General features: G+C 40.5%; 1 protein-coding gene across 7 annotated transcripts; it reads left to right on the plus strand.

The window, feature by feature from the left end:
• Window positions 1-17712, plus strand: LOC139306841 (voltage-dependent L-type calcium channel subunit beta-4-like). 7 transcript variants are annotated; one of them, XM_070930799.1, is made up of 15 exons: window positions 1-63; window positions 1973-2056; window positions 7439-7516; window positions 7568-7609; window positions 7797-7919; window positions 8092-8219; window positions 9933-10009; window positions 10491-10510; window positions 12667-12747; window positions 13886-13944; window positions 14393-14502; window positions 14588-14739; window positions 16161-16256; window positions 16634-16819; window positions 17452-17712. In XM_070930799.1, exons 1-15 carry the CDS (start codon window positions 1-3, stop codon window positions 17710-17712), a joined length of 1560 nt encoding a protein of 519 aa, XP_070786900.1. The 7 variants fall into 7 exon arrangements, with proteins under 7 accessions (XP_070786900.1, XP_070786899.1, XP_070786901.1 ...); XM_070930798.1 differs by having other exon boundaries at window positions 8092-8216; window positions 9927-10009; XM_070930800.1 differs by having other exon boundaries at window positions 7439-7504; window positions 7559-7609.
• The last annotated feature ends 3031 nt before the right edge of the window (window positions 17713-20743 follow it).

Genomic DNA, 20743 nt, shown 5'->3' on the forward strand with positions numbered 1-20743 from the left:
ATGTCCCGACACATTTACATACGGAACAAGATTGGCGAGGGCATTCAAGCGCCCATCTTTCAGGTGGGTAGTCTCGAGCTAAGCTTCGACGCTACTTTTAAAATATGACAGGCAGCAGACACATCCAAGAAAAGACTCTAAAACCTTGAATTAACACCCAAATACAGGGGAGACCAGGGCTGACTTTATACCAAGAGAAAGTCTTGGTTAGAAGCTGATAACTTTTTTAAATTTCAACACCTTTTCACTAAAAAGTTACTTGCCAGAAAAGACGCCACCGCTCTTCGTGACTGCACCCTCACTGTTAGCACACAGAAACAGATGATGATGAATAGTCTTCTGCTGTTTAATACTCCTGTGTGTCATCATGGGAACACATTACACGACGGGGGGAACAGGGAACACGAAGTTTTTAACTGGTGGAAAATTTGGATTTTAGAGCAGAGAGTCAGAGTGTAATCAATATATATATATATCAATATATAATCAATATAAGTGCACGGTTGAGGAAGTCCATACTGTGCTGACTGAAGACAGTTCTGTTTCTGTGCTTTTATTTGCCTCATAGATAAATATGTAAATGTGTATTCAGTTTATTTTGTGTACAGTGGTTATAAATGTATATGATACAGTATTACATGTGGCACAGATCGTGATACAAAAGGAGGCATTTCATTGTTTTGAGCTTTTTGACACGCAGTAGGCGTCTATATTTTCTGCATTTTGTTGTTAAGATGTGGAATAATGTAGGTTATTATGATTATTATTATATAAGTGTTATGTTATTGATTGAACAGATGACTCAGAAGACAGTCAGTCTTGCTCTTGAGGACTAACGTGCACAGAAGTTAGTTTTTGTCTACATATTTCCTACAGTTAGAAATTCTGCTCCGACCTGAGAAATGACATGACATATTCACGATAAAAACATTTCTTTAAATACAACATATGATTCCACTTGATGTTTTAAAAGTCATACTGTAACCATGTTGTCTTATTCATCCTTGTAAGATCAAACAACACCATCAGTGACCAATATCAGTTGTAAAAATTTGACATTTTATTGAATAAAATGCTGCTAGGTGGACCCCAGCTTACACCCAGTATGTCAGAATAATTAAACATTTTCTTTAAGGACTTAAATGTTGTTTCAGGCGTATAATGTGTTAATCTGTAAGGAGTGCCTCATAAAATTGGCAGATTTTGACAAGTTCTGTATATAAAGAGAAGGGAATGTATCATCCCCTGTTAGATAACATTTTTCTTCCTTTTAATTGATCATTGGAGGCTGCAGGTGGATATTAATAGCAGGGTATTCATAGACTTGAATCTAACTTTATCCTTCATGTCTGTTCTTGGCTGTTGGCGCTGTTGGCTTGAGTTGAGACACAGAGAGAGAGAGAGAGAGACAGACAGAAGAGAGATGGTGACCCAGATTAATGGCCCTGTTTTATAAATTCAGGGAAGTAGGATCTGACTTTTTAACGGTGACATTGTCATCAACTCTGGAGACTTGAACAGAAATGGGGCAAATCACTGGCAGATAATTAATTTAGCTCCCTGGAGACGAACTCTGCTGGTATATTTGGACTTTTTGGAAGAGAAAAAGAAAGAAAGTGAGGAGGTAAGTAGGCAAGGCAAACATATAATGCAAAAACATACGGTATAAGCCACACTAGATCGTGTTACATGTGTCTTCTGGGTGTTGTGGCGTTCATACTTACATGTGGTAAGCTGCTTGTATTGTTATACTAATCGCACTATTGACATGAGAACCATTTAAATCATTCTGTTGATGTGGATGTGGATGAATGTCATCTTGCATCGTGTGTTGGCTTGATATGACTTTTGAACACTTTCCTAACATAATAGCAGACATACAGATGTGACAGATGCTCATGAAGAAAGCCTCAGAGACATAGTGTAGGTGAAAAGTGTTTCTGCTGGTTGAGATCTTAACTTTTCCGTACAGGTGAATCGAGGGACTTATTCCAGGAGGAGCCGACTCAAGAGGTCTGATGGTAGCACCACCTCCACCAGTTTCATCCTCAGACAGGTACTGAAATACAAAGTCACTGTTTTCTATTTTACATCCCTGGCCTGTCACTGCTTGTGAAATCTATGGACTTTGGTGTGGACATTTCTTCGTGTTTATCCCAGTTAAAGTGAGACAGAGTGTATAATGGTCAGGCCATGTTACCATAGTACGTTTATAGACTCAATCACTTATAGTCAACCTTCTGTGCACGTTGTTTATGATGAAGGACACCCTGTGGAGTTTGTGACCACTTGTTTAGATGATCGTATTTCAGAGTCGTTTGTATCTCGTCTTCTACCAGGACATGCATGAGAAGGCATGTGCATGACATCACTGTCGACTGCAGAGGGCAGTAATTCGCTGCAAGTAGAAGGTAGAAATCTACCAGTAAAAAGAGGAGACAAAGAAGTCTTCAAGCTGATGTAAGGGAGCAGGTTATCAAGATTTGTCTCACATTTTGCCCTGAAAAGTGAGCCTCACTCTGCAACACTGGAGAAAAAACATATTTTTCTGAAACAAAACAGGCCTGAAGCATTCATATGCACATTTAATGCCAGGTTATCTCTCTGTTTTTAATTTGCATGTCATTTAGATAACCCTTAAAACACTGTTCTTATTTCAGCGCCTCATTGGAAACATCAAAGATATGTGACTGTGTATTTTCATGTTTTGTGAAAATGTAATGCATGTGTCAGAGGTTCAGCTGTGACCTTTTATACTGTAAGTGTCGGTGAACAAATTCAGATTTTCGACTTTATTTATGTTGCAAATCTGCAATATTTTAATCCTCACGTCTCTTAGTATTTTTAGTGAGTTTTATTTCAAGCTCATGTCCAGACTCTGCCCCCCCCCCTCGCTGTGTGAGTGGCCACTGATGTGACGTACAGAGCTACATATTACCCAGTGCCGAATGAGGGAGGCGTTCTGCTTCAGCAAAGTGTAGGCTGCAGGTAGTGTGCAATATTTATGATGTATGTATCTTAGAGCTGTATAATATACCTTTATTTGTAACTTTGATATAATAGATTTTATTTTTTTAACATATGCGGAGATGTTAACCGTGTAGTGCAAATTGGTGTGTTGATGGTGGGCACATAGGGAAGTGTGCACAGCAAGCTTGAATACATTGTAGAGCCTTATTGAACTCATCAAAACATCAGTAAGTGCAGGTGTCCACTAAACCTATATTAGGTATGTTGCTGCCTGTTGTTTAAGTGCAGGTTTTAATGGCTATTTCTAAGAGGTTTTTGTCCACAGAAGGTGAGTGTTGCATGTTTTACACCAAGCACTAATGGATATAAGTGGGTTTTAGGATGGTCTAGAGCAGATATAAGTGGTTGCTGTGGTAGCCTGTTTGATGGTGCTGTATATTTGCAATTGTACTTATTTGCAAACTCCGAACTGGGTCTCTGTATGAGTGCTCACTGTTGATTGTGTTACATCTTGTGTTGAGGAAAGGGAGAAAAAATATCAGAAAGAAATACGCAGTCATCCCGTAAATTGATAAAAGTTATTTATTGATCCTTCATGAACAAATCTTTCGTCACCTTGGTGGTCACATGGCTGTTATTTTACATATTTATCCTTGATGTACTTAAAATGTACTGCTACTTTTAAGCCAACATAAAATACATTGAGCTAGAACCAGGACAGGGTATCAATTTTGGTGCCTATACAAATCCAGATTTTGGGGAATTTAAATTTTTTTTAACCTTTCCTTCATTTAAAAAAATTTAGTCAGTGTTAAATAAAAATAGCTTTGCCTAAATAAGATCCAGCTTTAGTTGACTGAATAAATTAAATCCACATAATTAAACATTTAGGTGGGGGTGGATTTGGACTCAAAGTGTTTCATTTAGTTAAACTAAATATCCCTAAAACATAACATATGTGCTGTATTGGGACCAGTGAGCACTACTTTAGTAGTATAGCTATGCTACTCATGACTTGATTCTCAAGTGGAAATAAATTGCCTTTTTAAAAGTACATGGATCGAGTGTATATGTTCATTAGACCTCCTTGTGTTATCAGACCCAGACTGAATGCATTTTTCTGCTGTCTCTAGAGAATAAATAAGCAGAGTGAGGATGAGCGGTAATAGGGAAATGGAGGATGCTGCTCCCCTCTTTTACTCCATCCCCCTCCCCCGATCCCCGCTACCTCCCCGCACAAAAAAAAAAAAAAATCAAGGAGAGTGCTCATCCAAGCTGAGTGGACAGCCAGCCAGCCAATCAGCTCCTTGCACATTGACTCTGTCATCAGGCTTGGATATTGAGGAAGGATCCACTGCTCTGCTACTGCCGCTGCTGCTGCTGCTGCTGCCGCCGCCTCTGCTGCTCGTTGTGTATATGTATATGTGTGTGTCTGTGTGGGTGTGTGTGTGTGTGCGTGGAAGCCTGATGAAATGAAATGCCAGGATTGGGCTACCTCCAGGGAGAGCCTCTCCAGCCTATAATGTGAGCCAGCCAGCAGCACTGTGGGATCAGGGAGAAGCTGCATCCATCAAGCGACGGGCCTCCGGAGGACCAGGCGTGATCCAACGGGAGGGGAGATTTTTTTTTAAATTATTCTTCTCTGCTGTTGAGAGACGGGATTGTCGTCATCCCCCCCATCCATCCTTTTTTTTTTCTCTGTGGTGCCCCCTCCTTCCTCCTCCGCCTCCACTCTCATTTTTTCCCCCTCATTCTTCTAGAGGCGCTCGTTGGAATATCAAACCTCCATGTATGACAATTTGTACCTGCATGGATTTGAAGACTCGGAGGCGGTGAGTGTTTGGATGTGTGTGTGAACCTGCTTTTGCGCTCTCTCTCGCTGTGTGTTTATTGATGGAAGTAGCTCAGCTGTGCATACATATACACACACACACACATATGTGAGGCCTTTGATGGGTTAGCCAACGGTACAGCGTAGCGTGATCGTGGGCTTTGCTTGGCTGGAAGGGGGTTGGGTGGGTGGGCGTTGGTGTGTGTGTGTGTGTGTGTGTGTGTGTATGTGTGTGTGAAGGGGGGATGCACATTAGGCAGATGGCTTCTGATGTGTGACATTCACACAGTTCTGTATATATTTCTCTATATCTGTATGTGCGTGTGATGTATGTGCTGCATATTTGGCTGATATCTGCCTATAAGCCTCTAAGAACGGACGTCAGGAGACCACCAGAGCCAGGAGGAGCCATTTAGTGTTCATCACACTCTGTACCTCTCAAAGATGGACCGAGCTGTGATTCAAAGAGGAAGATGGAAAGATGTTAATTACCCATTTCTCCCCTCAGGTCCATTACATGGCCACACTCAAATGATAGATGTGTCACATTTCTACATTTATCACTTAAAAAAAAATGCAGTCGAGTGTTTCTTATCTGACCCTGCGACTGCGTGTTGTATAGGCTCTGCCGACGCTCGGAGAAACATGCATCGTGATGTCATTAAGTGGATTCTGATGTTGATGAGTCACATGCTGAAGCTACTCCATTGGATAACCGCTTGGATGCTACAGTGTAACCTCAAAGCTTCCACACAAGATGCATGAAATGATGTTCAGAATGACTTGTTAATGTTGGATGGAAGGATTTTTCAGAAATGGAGGCAAAACAGACTTGAGAAAAAATACGATTAGTATTGTAGGGTAAATGGGGAATTGTAATACAGCATCACAAACAGGAATCTGTTGTATTTTAAAATTATATTTGTGACTGTAAAAGTAGTATTGCATTTCCATAAAGTTGGTGGACCTGCGAGAGCCAGATTTAAAAAAGAATGGCCGTCACTTTTAGTCCCTAGCATGGGTTAAAACATTGCATCCTACAATTCCCATAATGCAACTCAATATCATTATCATACCCACCCTGCCTGTTAAATGCCCACATTTTTTTCAAACTCCACATCCGCAGTTTATAACGGCTTTTTGTATAAAAATGTCTCAAGCTTAGATAACCCTGATGACATCACTATGACATCACCAGGGGTTATTTTCTTGGACTTCACAAAGCTCCTCCTGACGACATAAAACAGTTTTCACAGAGTCGAGTCGTACCCTTTTAATAAAAAACAAAGAAATCATGAGCAGTCCAGCAGAAACATTTGACAGTTTTCCTTTTAAAGTGATGTATCTGTTACTCCAAGACACAGACCCAGTAAGACCTAGTAAGCTTAATATTTCCTGAAACCCAAAATGAGCCACTTTGTAATTGGATGCACACAATCCAGACCAGGAGTGTGCTGAAGTCAGGCCTTGCTACTGCTAGCTTGTAAAAAAAAAAGTGCTTAGCTGTGATGCCTAGCTTGATTGATCTTCTTGAGACTAATGGTCTCCCTTAATTGAATCATCATTAGTGGCTGATTGTTTAGATTAACACAGCAGAAGGAAGCACTTGGTCCAGTCACATCCCAGAAAAAAAAAAAAAAAAAAGTTGCATTACTGGAATTCTCACTGTGTGGCAGGAAGAACAACTGCAAGTCCAGCACGTCTCAAGGCACTGGAGTGATAGAAATCCCTGACAGTGTGCAAGGAAACAAAACAACACAATACCGTTGATATCCACTGTGGGTGTCTCTGTAAACTCCTTTGTTGGGCAAAATGGTGCAGGATTAATTGTCCAGTTTCAAAAAGCATTTATTAATACCTTGTAATATGGTTGGAGAAAGTCTTCTTTGAAAAAGTTAGCCTTTAAAGACACGGTTAACTGTTTCTGTGTAGCAACAACGTTATGAATCCAACTTTCTGGCATCTAAAGCTGTTTCCGTGATCTGTGGTTTTGCATGTCATTTTAGCCGATCAAATTCGTCGTCGCTATCCGGAATCGTCTGGACGTGTGGTCGTAAAAACTGATGAAGGCACAAGATTGGAAATTCCACTTTGTCTGAGATGCTCCTGGCAGTCTGCTCTTTTCTACATCATCCATTTCACCTGTTCTGCATTCAGAGTGCCAAGCCACCACTCTGGACTTGGCACTCCCAAAGCAAGTTGATGTGAACCCCAAAACTTGGGACAGTCAGTGGTCCCACAAAGAAGTTTTTAAATTCTGTTATAACATGGCCAACGTCATCACATTTTACAATACTGTGACCATTTCCTGTTGCTCTAAATGCAGCTTTGCCTGCTGTACTGGCTGGGCAGGGTAACATTTTTACAGCAAATCTGGCTGACAGGATATTTTTAACTGCCTTTAGCAGGTCTGTAGTACTTGAGTCTCCTGGTCTCTGTCTCGAGATGTTTTCCCATTGTTTCAGAATGCTCTGAATACCCCCCACAAGATCTCAAAATATTCAAATATGTACTGCCAGTAGCTGAAGATCACAGATCGCGGCATGTTGCTGGAAAGGACCTCAACCCCTAACACAATGTGAGTTTGTATCCCAGCTACACAGTTCCAGTAACCTACTGTGTGATTTCTGTTTGCAGGGCTCAGCTGATTCATATACTAGCAGACCATCAGACTCAGATGTCTCTCTGGAGGAGGAGCGGGAGGTGCAGGCCCAGGTCCAGAGCCAGAGCCCAAGCCAGAGCCAAGGACCGGGACAGAGCCGTCAGGAGAGGGAGCAGCAGGCCGCCATTCAACTGGAGAGAGCCAAGGTAGCCAATCTGTGACAGTACTTAGCCAAATTCATCTGCGGCTTGTACATTTATTTACACAGACTAGTAATGCTATTGGCCATAATGGAGTCAATGTTTTTGCAGTCCTTTAAAGTCTGGAAAATGAACGAGAACTGGCTGATAAATATTCTAAATAGGTGCATATGTGTTTGTCTCCATCCTCCAGACTAAACCTGTGGCATTTGCTGTAAGGACCAACGTCAGCTATTGTGGCGCACTGGATGAGGATGTTCCAGTTCCAGCCACAGCCATCTCCTTTGACGCCAAGGATTTCCTCCACATAAAAGAGGTACATGTGTACTTTTTAATTAAACATGACACCTACTGTACACACTGCTATGTGAGTTGTTGCTCTGTGACTTATGCTACAAAAATCTGTGAAACATGAACTTACTGATTCAAAGATTTTCCATTGTCCTTGTGTTTTTGTCCCTCCTTTTTTTTTATGTTATCGTCCTCAGAAGTTCAACAATGACTGGTGGATTGGTCGGTTAGTGAAGGAGGGCTGTGAGATCGGCTTCATCCCCAGCCCTCTGAAGCTCGAAAACATCCGGCTCCAGCAGGAGCAAAAGAGAGGACGAGTCCAAGGGTAAGTAACAGAAAAACACCATGGTCTCACTGTTTGTCTCAGATGTGGTATACTGACAACTGCACAACAAACTATAAAAGGAGTTGGTTTTATATGTGCAGAACAAAAATCAGAAAGTTCAGATCACTGAAAGAAACAGGCTCGCTGGCTGAACTTGACCCTCTATGACCCTCCGCACTTGGTCAAAAATATCATTCAATATCTTTCCTTTCATTTTATTTTCATCTCCATGCTGAAGCTTTATGTATTACCTTTACTGCAGCTATGACAGGTTTACCACCACTTCATCTCATTAGCTTTTAGTTATGATATGTTTTTCAATCATCATGCAACTCCATGGGTGTTGGGGGTGAAAATTACTGGGTTTTAATGTTTACATTCTACAGTTACACATAAATTATACTTGGTGGGGTCTTTAAAAGCGATATTCTGCTATTTGTGAGACTCAATTTCTTTAATTGTGACAGTTTTAAGACAAACAAACAAAAACTCATTAATACCAGGAATGACAATTATAATTCTGGCAGTATGGAGACACCTCTGAAAAAGCCTTTAAGACCATCTTGGGAGAGATTATCATATTAGAGAGATAAAATAATCTTTTAACTTTACAATTAACTATACAATTACTTGAGCAACAGAAAATGAATTGACAATTGTAATTTTTCACTGGAGGCTTTATGATGTTGTCTTGTACAGCTCCTGTGCAGACCTGGTTTCATACAGACAATAAAATAATTTCATCAGATACAGTCACATGGATTCAGTCCAGTAACTTGCTAAAAGGCTAGTAAGCTCTCAGATTTTGAATTCTACTTTGACCCAGGTCTTCTCATGACTCATGCCTATTTACTCCATCACTTCTACTCTTGCCGACTGTACCAGTGAAACAGTTTCAATAGCTGTAATTAGCGTCCCTATCAGTCTCCTAGTTTCCTTGTGTGTGTAATGTGTCTTGAAGGTTCTGTCATCCAGAGTTTGTACAGTAACTCACATGCACTTCCACAAGCCTTCTTGTTGAGTTTAATACTAATCCTACGAGACTGGAGTGCTTCAGCCCTTCACTTACTAGCTTGGCTTCTGTGAATTTTTTTGTCACCAAGCCTCACAGACAAGGGGACACATTTGAACCCCATTTACCAGGACTACATTTCCACTGTAACTGAAAAACAGTAGGCCTGTGTGAGATATGCTGCCTTCCAGAGATGTTGGAAAGTCTGAAATTCTGAGGATTAAAAAAATGAAAGAGTTCCTGAAGATAAAATTTGAGTAAATGACAAATGGGAGAGGGGAAACAAACAAGATTATTTTAAATATAACTGAAAATCTTTACTTTTATGGCCATGTACTGCTGACATCAGTGGACTTGCTGCCTGTCCTGCCTGTGTTGTCAACCTTACAATTTGTGATGCCAAGTGGAAGATGTATTAGTAAATATAATCAATTGGACTTGAATATTTTGCAGCTGATAGCTCAATCTGGCACGACTAGAACACACCATATATATATTTTTGCTACCTTTTTGTGATCTATTGAACCCTGCAGCACAAAAGTTTTGTGAACAATATGTTTCTCCCATGTTTTGCACCTTTCCTCTGCAGTGAATGATCAGTTTAAGCCTTGGCAATTTTATTTTGTTGCTTTTTCTTTCATTTTCCACATTAATGCCATGGTGTGTTTCTGTCTTTCTTTATCCCCTCTTGTCTTTTCCAGTAAGTCTGGAGGGAACTCTTCTTCCAGTGTAGAGGATGAGGTATCTGCCTCTATCCGCCCTCTCATATCCTCGGCAGGTGAGGACATCGGACAGGGGGAGAGGGCTGTTAATAGCCAGCTGCCAGCTTAGAGCCAAGCCCTCTGAACCACAACAACATAGAAAGAATAAGACTCTAAAGCCATCCCATGTCTCTGCATAGAGCATAAGTTCACTGCGTAGAGTTGTTGGTACATTTTCCCATGATCCTCCTCTTCCTCCAGTTGAGGACTGCAGGCGTTCTGAGACTGGGGCTTACCACAGTGTGAACCCAACGACAAGACTATGAGCCCCCTCTGAACTGCACTCATGTGACTTTGTGAATATAACCTTAGGACAATAGAAATACTTTTTATATGTTTATCATGCCGGTTATCCTTGATAGGTTTCATTTGCTAAGAATTATCATGAAAAGTTGCTTATGTGAAGCATGTTTGAAATGTTTCTGAGATATTACGGTGACGCCTCCCCCAGCAGCAGCTACTGACGACACTGTCACTGTCTTCTCTCCCCTCCTACAGGAAAGCAGAAACAGAAAGTGGTAAGTTGGTGACGGTAAAACCCACTCATTTACCATCCGCTAGACTCTTGTTGCTGCCATCATAAAATGACAGGAACTCGTAGCACTGGCAGGAAGTTACAACCTCATGTCATATCCTAGGGCACATAATACTTCAGCCCTTCTGAAGTATACAGTGCCAACTCATCACCATTCCTGTGATGCCAAAGTACTGTAGTGCAACTTCCTTCACACGTGATACTTTTGATCTTAGAACTTTAGATAAAGTTTGGGGGAAAGCAGTAGGTATTTTACAACTCGTTTTATCATTCAACGCATTAGATGATGTTTCTGGTGGTTTTCAGCCGAAGCGTAGAGACTAAAATAATAATAATTTAAGGAATAGTTCGAAAATTGGGGGGAATACACTTTCTTGCAGAGAGTTAGAGGAGAAGGTCCATACCACTCATGTGTATATACGCTAAATATGAAGTCACAGCCAGCAGCTTGTTAGCTTAGCTTAGCACAAAGACTGGTAACAAGAGGAAATGGCAAGCCTGGCTCTGTCCAAGAGTAAAAAGATCTGCCTACCAACAAACAAGATATTACGTGTTAATTAGTGATCTTTGGTAGGTGAATTTTCTTTGGCCAAAGCAAGGCTAGCTGTTTCTCCCGATGTTCAGTCTTTATGCTAAGCTAAGCTAACCGACTGCTGGCTGTAGCTTCAGATTTACTGCAGAGACATGAGTGGTATCAATCTTTTCATCTAGCTCAAATTTCCCAAAATGTTGAACTATTGAATACACAACAAGAGTCTAAGGACAGAGGTGTGCTGGGCAGAAAAAGCAACATACGGAGATGTTTGCTTTTCTTTGAGCCTTGCCAGCAGTGAGACTGGAAGTGTGTGTCCTGAGGGTGGTGCTAGAAGAAAGGTCATCAAAGAGTCATCAAAGTCAAAATGAGAATTCTCCATAAACTGCATGCCAGTGAAGATACACTCAGCCAATATGGAAGCAAAAGCAACAGAATACCTAATTGGAAAATATAACCACCACTAAATACTTAACTTTGAACCTGAAATACCAATTTACAGCGTAGAAATATTTTACTTTGAAATCTGAATTTATGTGGTTTGAATTGACAGATTTGGATAGAAAATCAAAGTGTCTATATAAATATGTTTTTACTTTACCTACATTTTTAGATCAAAAAATGACTTTGAATAGAGCAATTTTAGACAAAATAAAATCAGTTGTCATAGAGATATAGCTACTGTATCTCCATGACAACTAAGCAAACTCCCATGAGAGTTATTTTTTGATCAAACTACTGTTTCCAAGGTCAAGAATGAAACTTCTCTCAAGTTGAATATATGTAATTTTTGAGTACTGAATACTTTCTATTTGAATATTGTGAATCTAGAGACCATATTAATACAGCTCGATAAAGTAAAACATTTCAATGTTTCAACATTATTATTATTTTAGTATTTCAACATTAAGTATCCAGTAGTGGTTACATTTCACAGTTAGGTATTCAGTTACATATAAGAATCAAGTCCTTTACTTAGCGAGTGTCCAGTGTGTTTGGGAGCTGACAGGTAACTGAAATAGATCATGTATTGCTTTAATTTAACACATAACTACATATTATATCTAGTATTTCCACTTTGGCATGGTACAACATCGTGGTGCTACTTCTTATTGTGATACTTGGTCTGGTATTGTGTGAGCTGGTTAGACTGTCAGTGTAGCCATCATATCCATCCATTCATGCAGCAAATGATAGAAAATGTATTAGTTGATCAAAATGTAATAATGTTACTTTTAAATGTGTTAAATCTGTTAATGAAGTCACTTGCCCAATGATGCATTGATAGACTCGTATAACAATTAGAAATATATAATATATTAACGTGCAAAGTGTAACAATCTCAGTGAAAATATTCTGACATTTTGCAGGAAATAATAACATCAAACATTCATGTTTCCCGTTTTGTTTTTATTACGTTTTGACAAGTGACATTATCATTTGCTACATGCACACATCTGATTGTAATTCAAGGTCAGCTGACTCAACAGTCCATTACATGCTCTGAATATTTTGGTTTTATGTTTAAAAGTGATTTCTGTGGAGTAATTTTGGCCCGTTGTCTTGTTTGTGACGAGTCTGCTGCTGATTTAAATATGTGTTAACAGACGGAGCACGTCCCCCCGTATGATGTGGTTCCCTCCATGAGGCCGGTAGTGCTGGTGGGACCCTCCCTCAAGGGTTATGAGGTGAGCTGCATGTCCTTGTGGTTGGAGAGAAAATCAAATATCCTTCTGCTTTTGTCACTGATTAAGGGCCTTTGTTCAAACACCATAAATAGCACTGATTCAGCGTCAGTGAATTACCAAAAAAAAAAGAGATTATTCCATGCAATGTTTACCAGTGCAAGAAGGACGAGAGTACAGAAAGAAGATGAGTCCTGTACGTCTTTCCCTGAGTCCCCCAAAATAGCTCGCTGTTGGTGCAGTTAATTGTGAGTGTGTCATCGCCCACGTAACATCCAGATTGCAGCCAGACTAACGAGGAGACTTAAGAGGTCAGATGAAAATATGTTGTGTAATTGGCAGATTTGGGCTTTTCTGTGAAGAGCATCCTCATTTAACTGTCTCATTGCTGTTTATAAATATAAATATATATATATATATATATATATATATATATATATAAAATAAATGTCTTTTGTACAAGGAATACAGAAATTATTAGGAGCAATATGCAATGAATATAACTGGCATGATGTACACAGATGATGAGGGGAACATGAGCTATTGTCATTAAAAGAAAAAAAAGTACATATGCAACAGTACAACAGTAAAGTTACTCTAGAAAGGAGTGATTCATTTATTCTACTGCTGGTCACATGGTAACTATTTGATGACCTCACATCAAGAAATGCCATCTGTCTTGTTCTCCTGGATTTGCCTGATGGACGGGGGCTTATTCATCTTTAGGGTCATTACAGGGCTGGAGCCTATCCCAGCATGCATTGGGCAGGAGGCAGGGAAAACACTGTGGACAGATTATCAGTCTGTCACAGTCCTAACACAGTGACAAACACATTTAAACTACCATTCCCACCTATCACAATTACAAGTCGACAATTACATTTAACTGTTATGGGAAACCAGAGGACGACACAGGAAAACAGCCAGGGTTGATGTTCATGTCCATAGTGTAACAGCTGGATACAAATAACAGCAATAACAGTGAATTATAGACAAACAACAATAAGACAGATAACAGTAAAATATGCCTCAAAAATAAGCAGAAATGGTATTACATCACAAATCTTAATACAGATTTCATCCTAAAAACAAAAACGACTTTTTCACTTTGTTTGCTGAACTCTTCTCTTTTTCTCTGCAGGTAACAGACATGATGCAGAAAGCTCTGTTTGACTTCCTCAAGCACAGATTTGATGGCAGGTAAGACAAAAAATGTGTGTGCCCAGTTGAATGTCATATTTTGATCACCAGAAGTTTAAATTACAGTCATTGCTCCTGAAATTACAGGTCACGATCACAAATCAGGTCACGTGTCCTTTTGGCTGAGCGGTGATGTTTTGTGAACTGAGGTGCATCTAATAGGCACTCACATCCTGCCATTTTTGAGTAAAATGACCATAGCGGCCTAAGAGGAATGTGCAAAGATATATATTTCTTTGAATAGCAGACACTTTGAAAAGAGCGAGAGACTATAATGTATTTATTCAACATGAATGGAACAAGGAAATCCTCAGTGCTACTTGATGCGTGGTATTGTGCTGAGAAAATGTATTTTGTCCACAATATGAACAAAATAAATCTACTAATTCATCTAAGTAAATCTGTTTTCTTATTTAAATAATGTTAATTCTTTCCCTCCATTTTAAAGGATATCCATCACACGAGTCACGGCAGATATATCATTAGCCAAGAGGTCTGTTCTCAACAACCCCAGTAAGAGGGCCATTATTGAAAGATCGAACACTCGCTCCAGCTTAGGTAAGAAAACTGTGTGTTCCACTATGTTCAGTTTATTTTCACTTTGGTTCGTTTTAAATGGAAAACATGACTACTTTCTTATCAGCTGAGGTGCAAAGTGAGATCGAGAGGATCTTTGAGTTGGCACGCTCCCTGCAGCTGGTGGTGCTGGACGCTGACACCATCAACCACCCAGCCCAGCTCCTCAAGACCTCCCTGGCCCCCATCATTGTCCACGTCAAAGTCTCCTCGCCAAAGGTAGGCAGTGTTGGGTGAACATAGCCAAGAAAAATACATTTCGAAGCAATAATATCAGTTTAACTCTCTTTTATTTACTTGTTATGTGGTGATTTTGTGAGCCTACACAAACCTAATCGGCCTAATCACGATGTCAAGCCTGGACGAACCAACTTAGCATAAGAAATTTAATCATGGGATATAATCTCCACAGCTACTGGAGACAAACAACAAGATCACCTAGACACGTTAAAGGTAACGGTCTCTATGTTGGGTTGATATTTACCCTCCACTGGTGTAGCAGCTCAGCACAAGCACGATGTTTCCTACAAAAGCAGCATGAACTTCTGTACTTTAAAGCCACTGACTAACACGCAGGCTTTGTGGAGTCAGTAAATCTGCACATGTAATCTGCACCTTTGCATGGAAGAGTACGTCTGCTGCACTTCTTCCCTCTACACTGGGGCTACAGCAATGACCAGACTAGTCGTCTGGGAGCAATCTGAGACAACCTCCCAAGTACGACCACAGATCAGTAAAGATGTGTCTTCAAATTTTGATTAAAATGGTGCACCTGTTTAACAGCAAATCACACCCTGGTCAGGTGACTTTCGCACATGTTTTTCACCACACCCTCCAAGCATGCAAAATGCTTGCTTTGCTACAGCTGACCAGGAGGACTGACCAGTCTACAAACAAAGCAGGAAGCAACAATATCACCTGTAAAACAAGGACGAAGGAGTTTAGAAATACGGACATTTTTGTTTTTATTATTTGGATTTGTTCAGCTGTTTGTTAATTCTATGTCCCATAATGTGGGTCATTAATTGTGTTGGCTTACCTGATATTGAAATCCAGGAAATAGGTTTTTTATTGCAGAATTTTTACTCCCCCTCCGGTTGCTAAAACTTCAGACTTTCAAAAAGCACGTGAACAGGCATAAATTAAGTGGACACGGTCAGGCTAGTTAAACAAAATGCTCTAAAGTAGGCAGTTCACTTTATTTCAGACCTATAGTCCATAAAAGATCAAGGTGATAGACATGAAAAAAGCTTTTCAAAACAGCCATCACTTCAAATCATCATCAAAATAAAGTGGACAAATAAACTCCTACACCAGAGTTGCCACAACTCTGATGAATACTTGCTCAGATTTTTGGTTGCATTATGTTTCTCTCCCCTTATTCAATCTGGTTTTATATTTACACGTAAGGTTCCTTAATATGCCAATATTGCCAACATGTGTAGGCAAACTTATGACTTGCACTATTAAATCTCTGCACACAAAATCACATCCTCCATGTGATCACTCTGAACTAGAACCCCTTCATTTTTGCACTCATCACGTGATGAGGAGGGTACCGGGTGACCTGCACCCGGAGCTGCGATACTTCTGGTTCAGTGTAACTGGAGCATCATGTACTTTCCCATCCTGCCATCCAGGTTCTGCAGAGGCTAGTCAAGTCCAGAGGGAAGTCCCAGAGCAAACACCTGAATGTGCAGCTTGTGGCCGCTGACAAATTGGCCCAGTGTCCTCCAGTAAGTGGCCATCCTTATATACTGGCTGATGGCATGTCGGTCTCCTGCTTTGACTGTTTTTTATGTTAAAAAATGAAGTAACTGTTTCTCAAATATATTCCTGCAGTCAGGAAGCTCAAATGAGATTCAGACATAGTTTTTGTATATTTGTTTCAACCAATCACAGCAGGTATGTGGTTATTCAGTCCGACCAATCAGCTCCTTAATCTATTGATTAAATATATTGATATACAATACTGATATTCTGTGATAACATTCTCTGTGCAGTACATAGCAACACAACAGGACTTCACATACAACGTCAGTTTATGTTTCATCTCATTTTCATCACTAGCTTCATACCTGCTTTCCTCCCTCTGACCATCTGCTGCTAACAGGAAATGTTTGACATCATCCTGGACGAGAACCAGCTGGAGGACGCCTGTGAGCATCTCGCTGAATACCTCGAGGCCTACTGGAAAGCAACCCATACCTCGATGGCGACGCCCCTGAACCCCCTGCTGGGACGCAACCTGGGCCCCACCACCCTCACCCCCTACCCCACCAGCATCTCTGGACTGCAGGTACATATCCACTACTCCCGGGTTTTCATTTTCTATGTATCTGTAGCGCTGTCTACACTGTGTGTGAGGAGATAATGAAGGTAAGAGAGTAACCCAGGATAACAGAAAGTAGTTTAATCTACATAAGAACGTAAGAAAACTCGACAGTTTTGAAGGTCAACTCGACATCAGTGACTGCAGAGAACCAGTGACCAGAGAACTGACCTGGGGGGGAAAATAAACGTCTTTTTCTAGGGCAGTTCTGGCCTTCTTAATCAGGAGTTACACAGTTACTGAAATAAATCTGGTTTTATACTTAAAGGAATGCTTCTGCATTTTGGGAAATATGCTCATTCTCTCTCTTGTTGAGAGGCTAACTCTTTCTACCTATTTCCAGTTTTTATGCTAAGCTAAGCTAACTGTGTCCAGCCTCCAGCTTCATTGTTATATAAGGTAAATCTGTGTTGCCTGTTTGCCTCAAGATGAGCAAAACTACGGTATAATTTCATCTGGGCTTTTTTTAAGGGTGATGTTACTTGGCATATAAAAACCTTGCCTCGCACTATGCATTGATGTCCAGTCCTTTCATTGTGTGTTGAGTCGTGTTGTCTCCATCCTTACTTGTGTCCTTGGTGTGTTCATGCTATTAGCAGAGCCAAAGAATGCGACAGAGCAACCACACGGGAGACCATTCTACCCCGAACGAACGGCGCAACCTGATGACATCAGACGAAAACTACCACAACGAGCGGGCGCACAAGGGACGCAACCGCATGTCTTCTGGCTCACAGCATAGCCGGGAGCAGCAGGACCCCTACCAGGACTACCAGGACCCCTATCAGGATGCATACAAGCCACATCGCAATCGCAGTTCACCGGGCAGCTACAGCCATGACTCCCGGCACCGGCTCTGAGCCCGCTTCGATCATCAACAGGGCCCAAACGGCCCAGATTCCACCCAAAATAAACGCTGCAACAGAGCCAAGATGGTCCCAAATTGTACCTTTTTGTTTCGGTTCACGTTAATTTGTTTTGTCTACCTGGCTATTTTTCTCTTTAAAAGTCCAACAAAATCCTGTTCAGGTTTTTGTTTTTAATCAAGCTGCCAGGGCAACCTCCGTCAATCAACAGCGCGAGTAGTCAAGAGGTTCAGGATGCCAACATTAACTAATGCTGTAAAACGAATTCCTTTAATTTATGTTTCCGGGACCTTTTGGGATTGTACTAACACGACGCTCAGCAGACGCGCAGCGCACATTGTGCTTGTTGCCCGTGTCAGCAAGCTAATTATGGATAGTGGTCTGATGGTGATGGTGTGTGGGCTTCTAAGTGCCTGGGACATCGCACCAGGTCGGAGGGAGGTCCACTGCACACAGACTGCTGAAGGCTGCTGACCCCTACCCTGGACCATGTATAAATCCTCTCACCATTTAGCTTATTGCATGCTGATAGATGATCAACCTCCGCATCCACTTCATGATATTTTGTACCTAGCATTCTGGATTCTCCCAGGTGGATGAGGTGTAGATATGGAGGTCCAATTTTCTAAATCACCTGATTGTGTGGATAGGCGGTGGGTGGTGGTGGGTTCGTGTGGGGGTGTGCAGATGATATCTGGCTGCTAGTTTTGAAAACTGGTGCTTCACATTCCCAAACTATTTTGCTATTTGAAAGTCACTTTGAGCAAGGCCAGCTTTTCTGTAGCATAGCTTTAGGATTTCATTTGGGTGAAGACCCTCACCGTCATAAGCGGAGCAGATTCTGATGGTGCTGGGATCAGATCTCAGTTACACTGTAGGAGAAGGCAATACTGCTTCTGTTCTTAACAGCTAGCACTTAGAGAGTTAGAGAAGGCAATAGTTGTGACAGTCTGTCAGATAGTATAGTGAAATACAATAGCAAAATACTACTTGAGATGCCATTTGATGTTATTGAGATGTGGACCAGCATAAAAACCAATGCTGTGAGAACCTTTTGAGCAGTTTGGGACGTTCTGTGTGATATTTCTGGCCCTGCCAGCGTGAAGAAGAGGATTTGGAACAGTTTTCAGTTTGATAGACCTAAAAGAGCATCTGCTGCTGAAACTACAGGCTGTTTTGCATTTATTAGCATTGAAATCAAAGTTGTATAGCGTTAAAACAAAGGCACAGATGTTGGTTAAGTCTCGCGATTGGTTCATGGCCATCGAAGTTCCTTCTGCTTTTAGGGGATTAAAGCATTAAAAATGTGACCTGGCAGGATCGGTTGCATCATGTTCATTCTCTGTGTAGCTGGCATGTTGTCCTGACTGCAGAGCATGTTCCCTCGAAACGTAAAATAGAACCCTACTGTAATCAAGTTGATGTTTGTAGACGTATAGGGCACCTTTCTCCCAAAAAAAAAGAAGAAAAAAAGAAAAGGAAAAAGATGAATGATATCTCTGGATCCCTGAGGTTTGTAACTCAATACACGGAAACGGCTGAAAAGTATTGGTTTATGTCCTTCTGAAAGTTTTAAAGAGTTACAGTGGATTGCATGACTCAAAAGTGGAGCCACCATAATGATAACAGCTTCTATTGATTAAGAATTGTGTTAATAAGGTAGGAAGTGCAATAAAACAACTGTCTAACAGTGATGAAACTCGAACCCCAGCCCACACAACAAGGTTCAGTTGAGATAACATAATGGTGCTGCTGTGGTTGCTGATAATGTTTTTAAGGCTTGTTATCGTGATCATAATATACTGTACATATCTTATTCTTTTAAGATATCAAATTATCTTGTGATTAGGACTTAATTATCTCATCTCCAGATAACAAACTGTTCTAGTTTCCATTTTAAGGCTTTAAATTAATAATACATTTTGCTAAATCAAACTTTTAATTGAAAAGAACACTTTTGTTCTGTGTTATTATCATAATGGTCTTCCCTACTTTATAGTCTATCCACAAAGTAATTCCCCACAACTTTGAGAGAAAGTAAGCACCATTTGTTATCTTGAAATAATGAGATAGTTAAGTGACAAAAATGTAGTAATTATGAAAACCACAAGGACTTAAGTTGTTATCTGAACGGTTTGTCATCTTTTTGGCTGCTTGTGGCTTCCGTAGGGTTTTGACAGGGAGATCTTCCTGGAAAAAACGAAAACTGAGTAAAGTGTGTCATCTGATTCATGTGTTCTCCTGGCACTGTGTCTTTGTTTTGTCCCCGGTGAACTACAATGCACTGTATGATGATAAACAAGCTTATCCTCAGTTCAGAAAGCTTATTAGCAGTCATCCTTTCTAAAAAAAAAAATGTGTTTCTTTTCCCGTATGGAGGACCAAACCTGACACAAATTAATAAGTAATTTAAAGTCAATGAACAAATAAATCTTGGCCTCAACCAAGAAAGACACACTGCCAGGGAAATATAAGAAATCACAGTGAAACAAGTGATTTGTTTTCCTGATTTGCTCTCTGCTATCAGATATGTACAGTATAGCAGACAAATGTTGAAGCTACTTTTAGCATTTAGACCCCCTCCCTTCTGACACAAATGATGTACAGTAGTGAGCGCTGCAGCACCAGATTAGCTTGGTGCCTTACAAACAGTGAATGACACTTAACAAAGAGTGTTATCTAAATAGTTAACGTTTGAATAACAAACTTATTAATCAAAAACCGCTTTAAAAAGAACAAAAGATAAGTTGGGAGCTGCTGCTTTTAGGGTGATTTCCATTATAATGCTAACTGACCACTAGCGGTCACAAGGTTCATGTCTGTTGTACGTTTGAACCAATATCACATCAGTTTTTTAATGTTCAGTGCCAACATTTTAAAAATGATTGCTTTCTTGTTTAATCCGCACAAAAACCGAAGTGTAAAAACGACAAGCAGGACACAATAACTTCCTGAAGTCTTGTTGTTACGGGATGTTGCCAGAGACGTCAGGAAGTTACCACTCCTGGCCAAAATATAGTCCAGC

This window comes from Enoplosus armatus, chromosome 24 (genome assembly GCF_043641665.1).
Source record: "Enoplosus armatus isolate fEnoArm2 chromosome 24, fEnoArm2.hap1, whole genome shotgun sequence".
In the NCBI taxonomy this organism is placed as follows: domain Eukaryota; kingdom Metazoa; phylum Chordata; class Actinopteri; order Centrarchiformes; family Enoplosidae; genus Enoplosus; species Enoplosus armatus.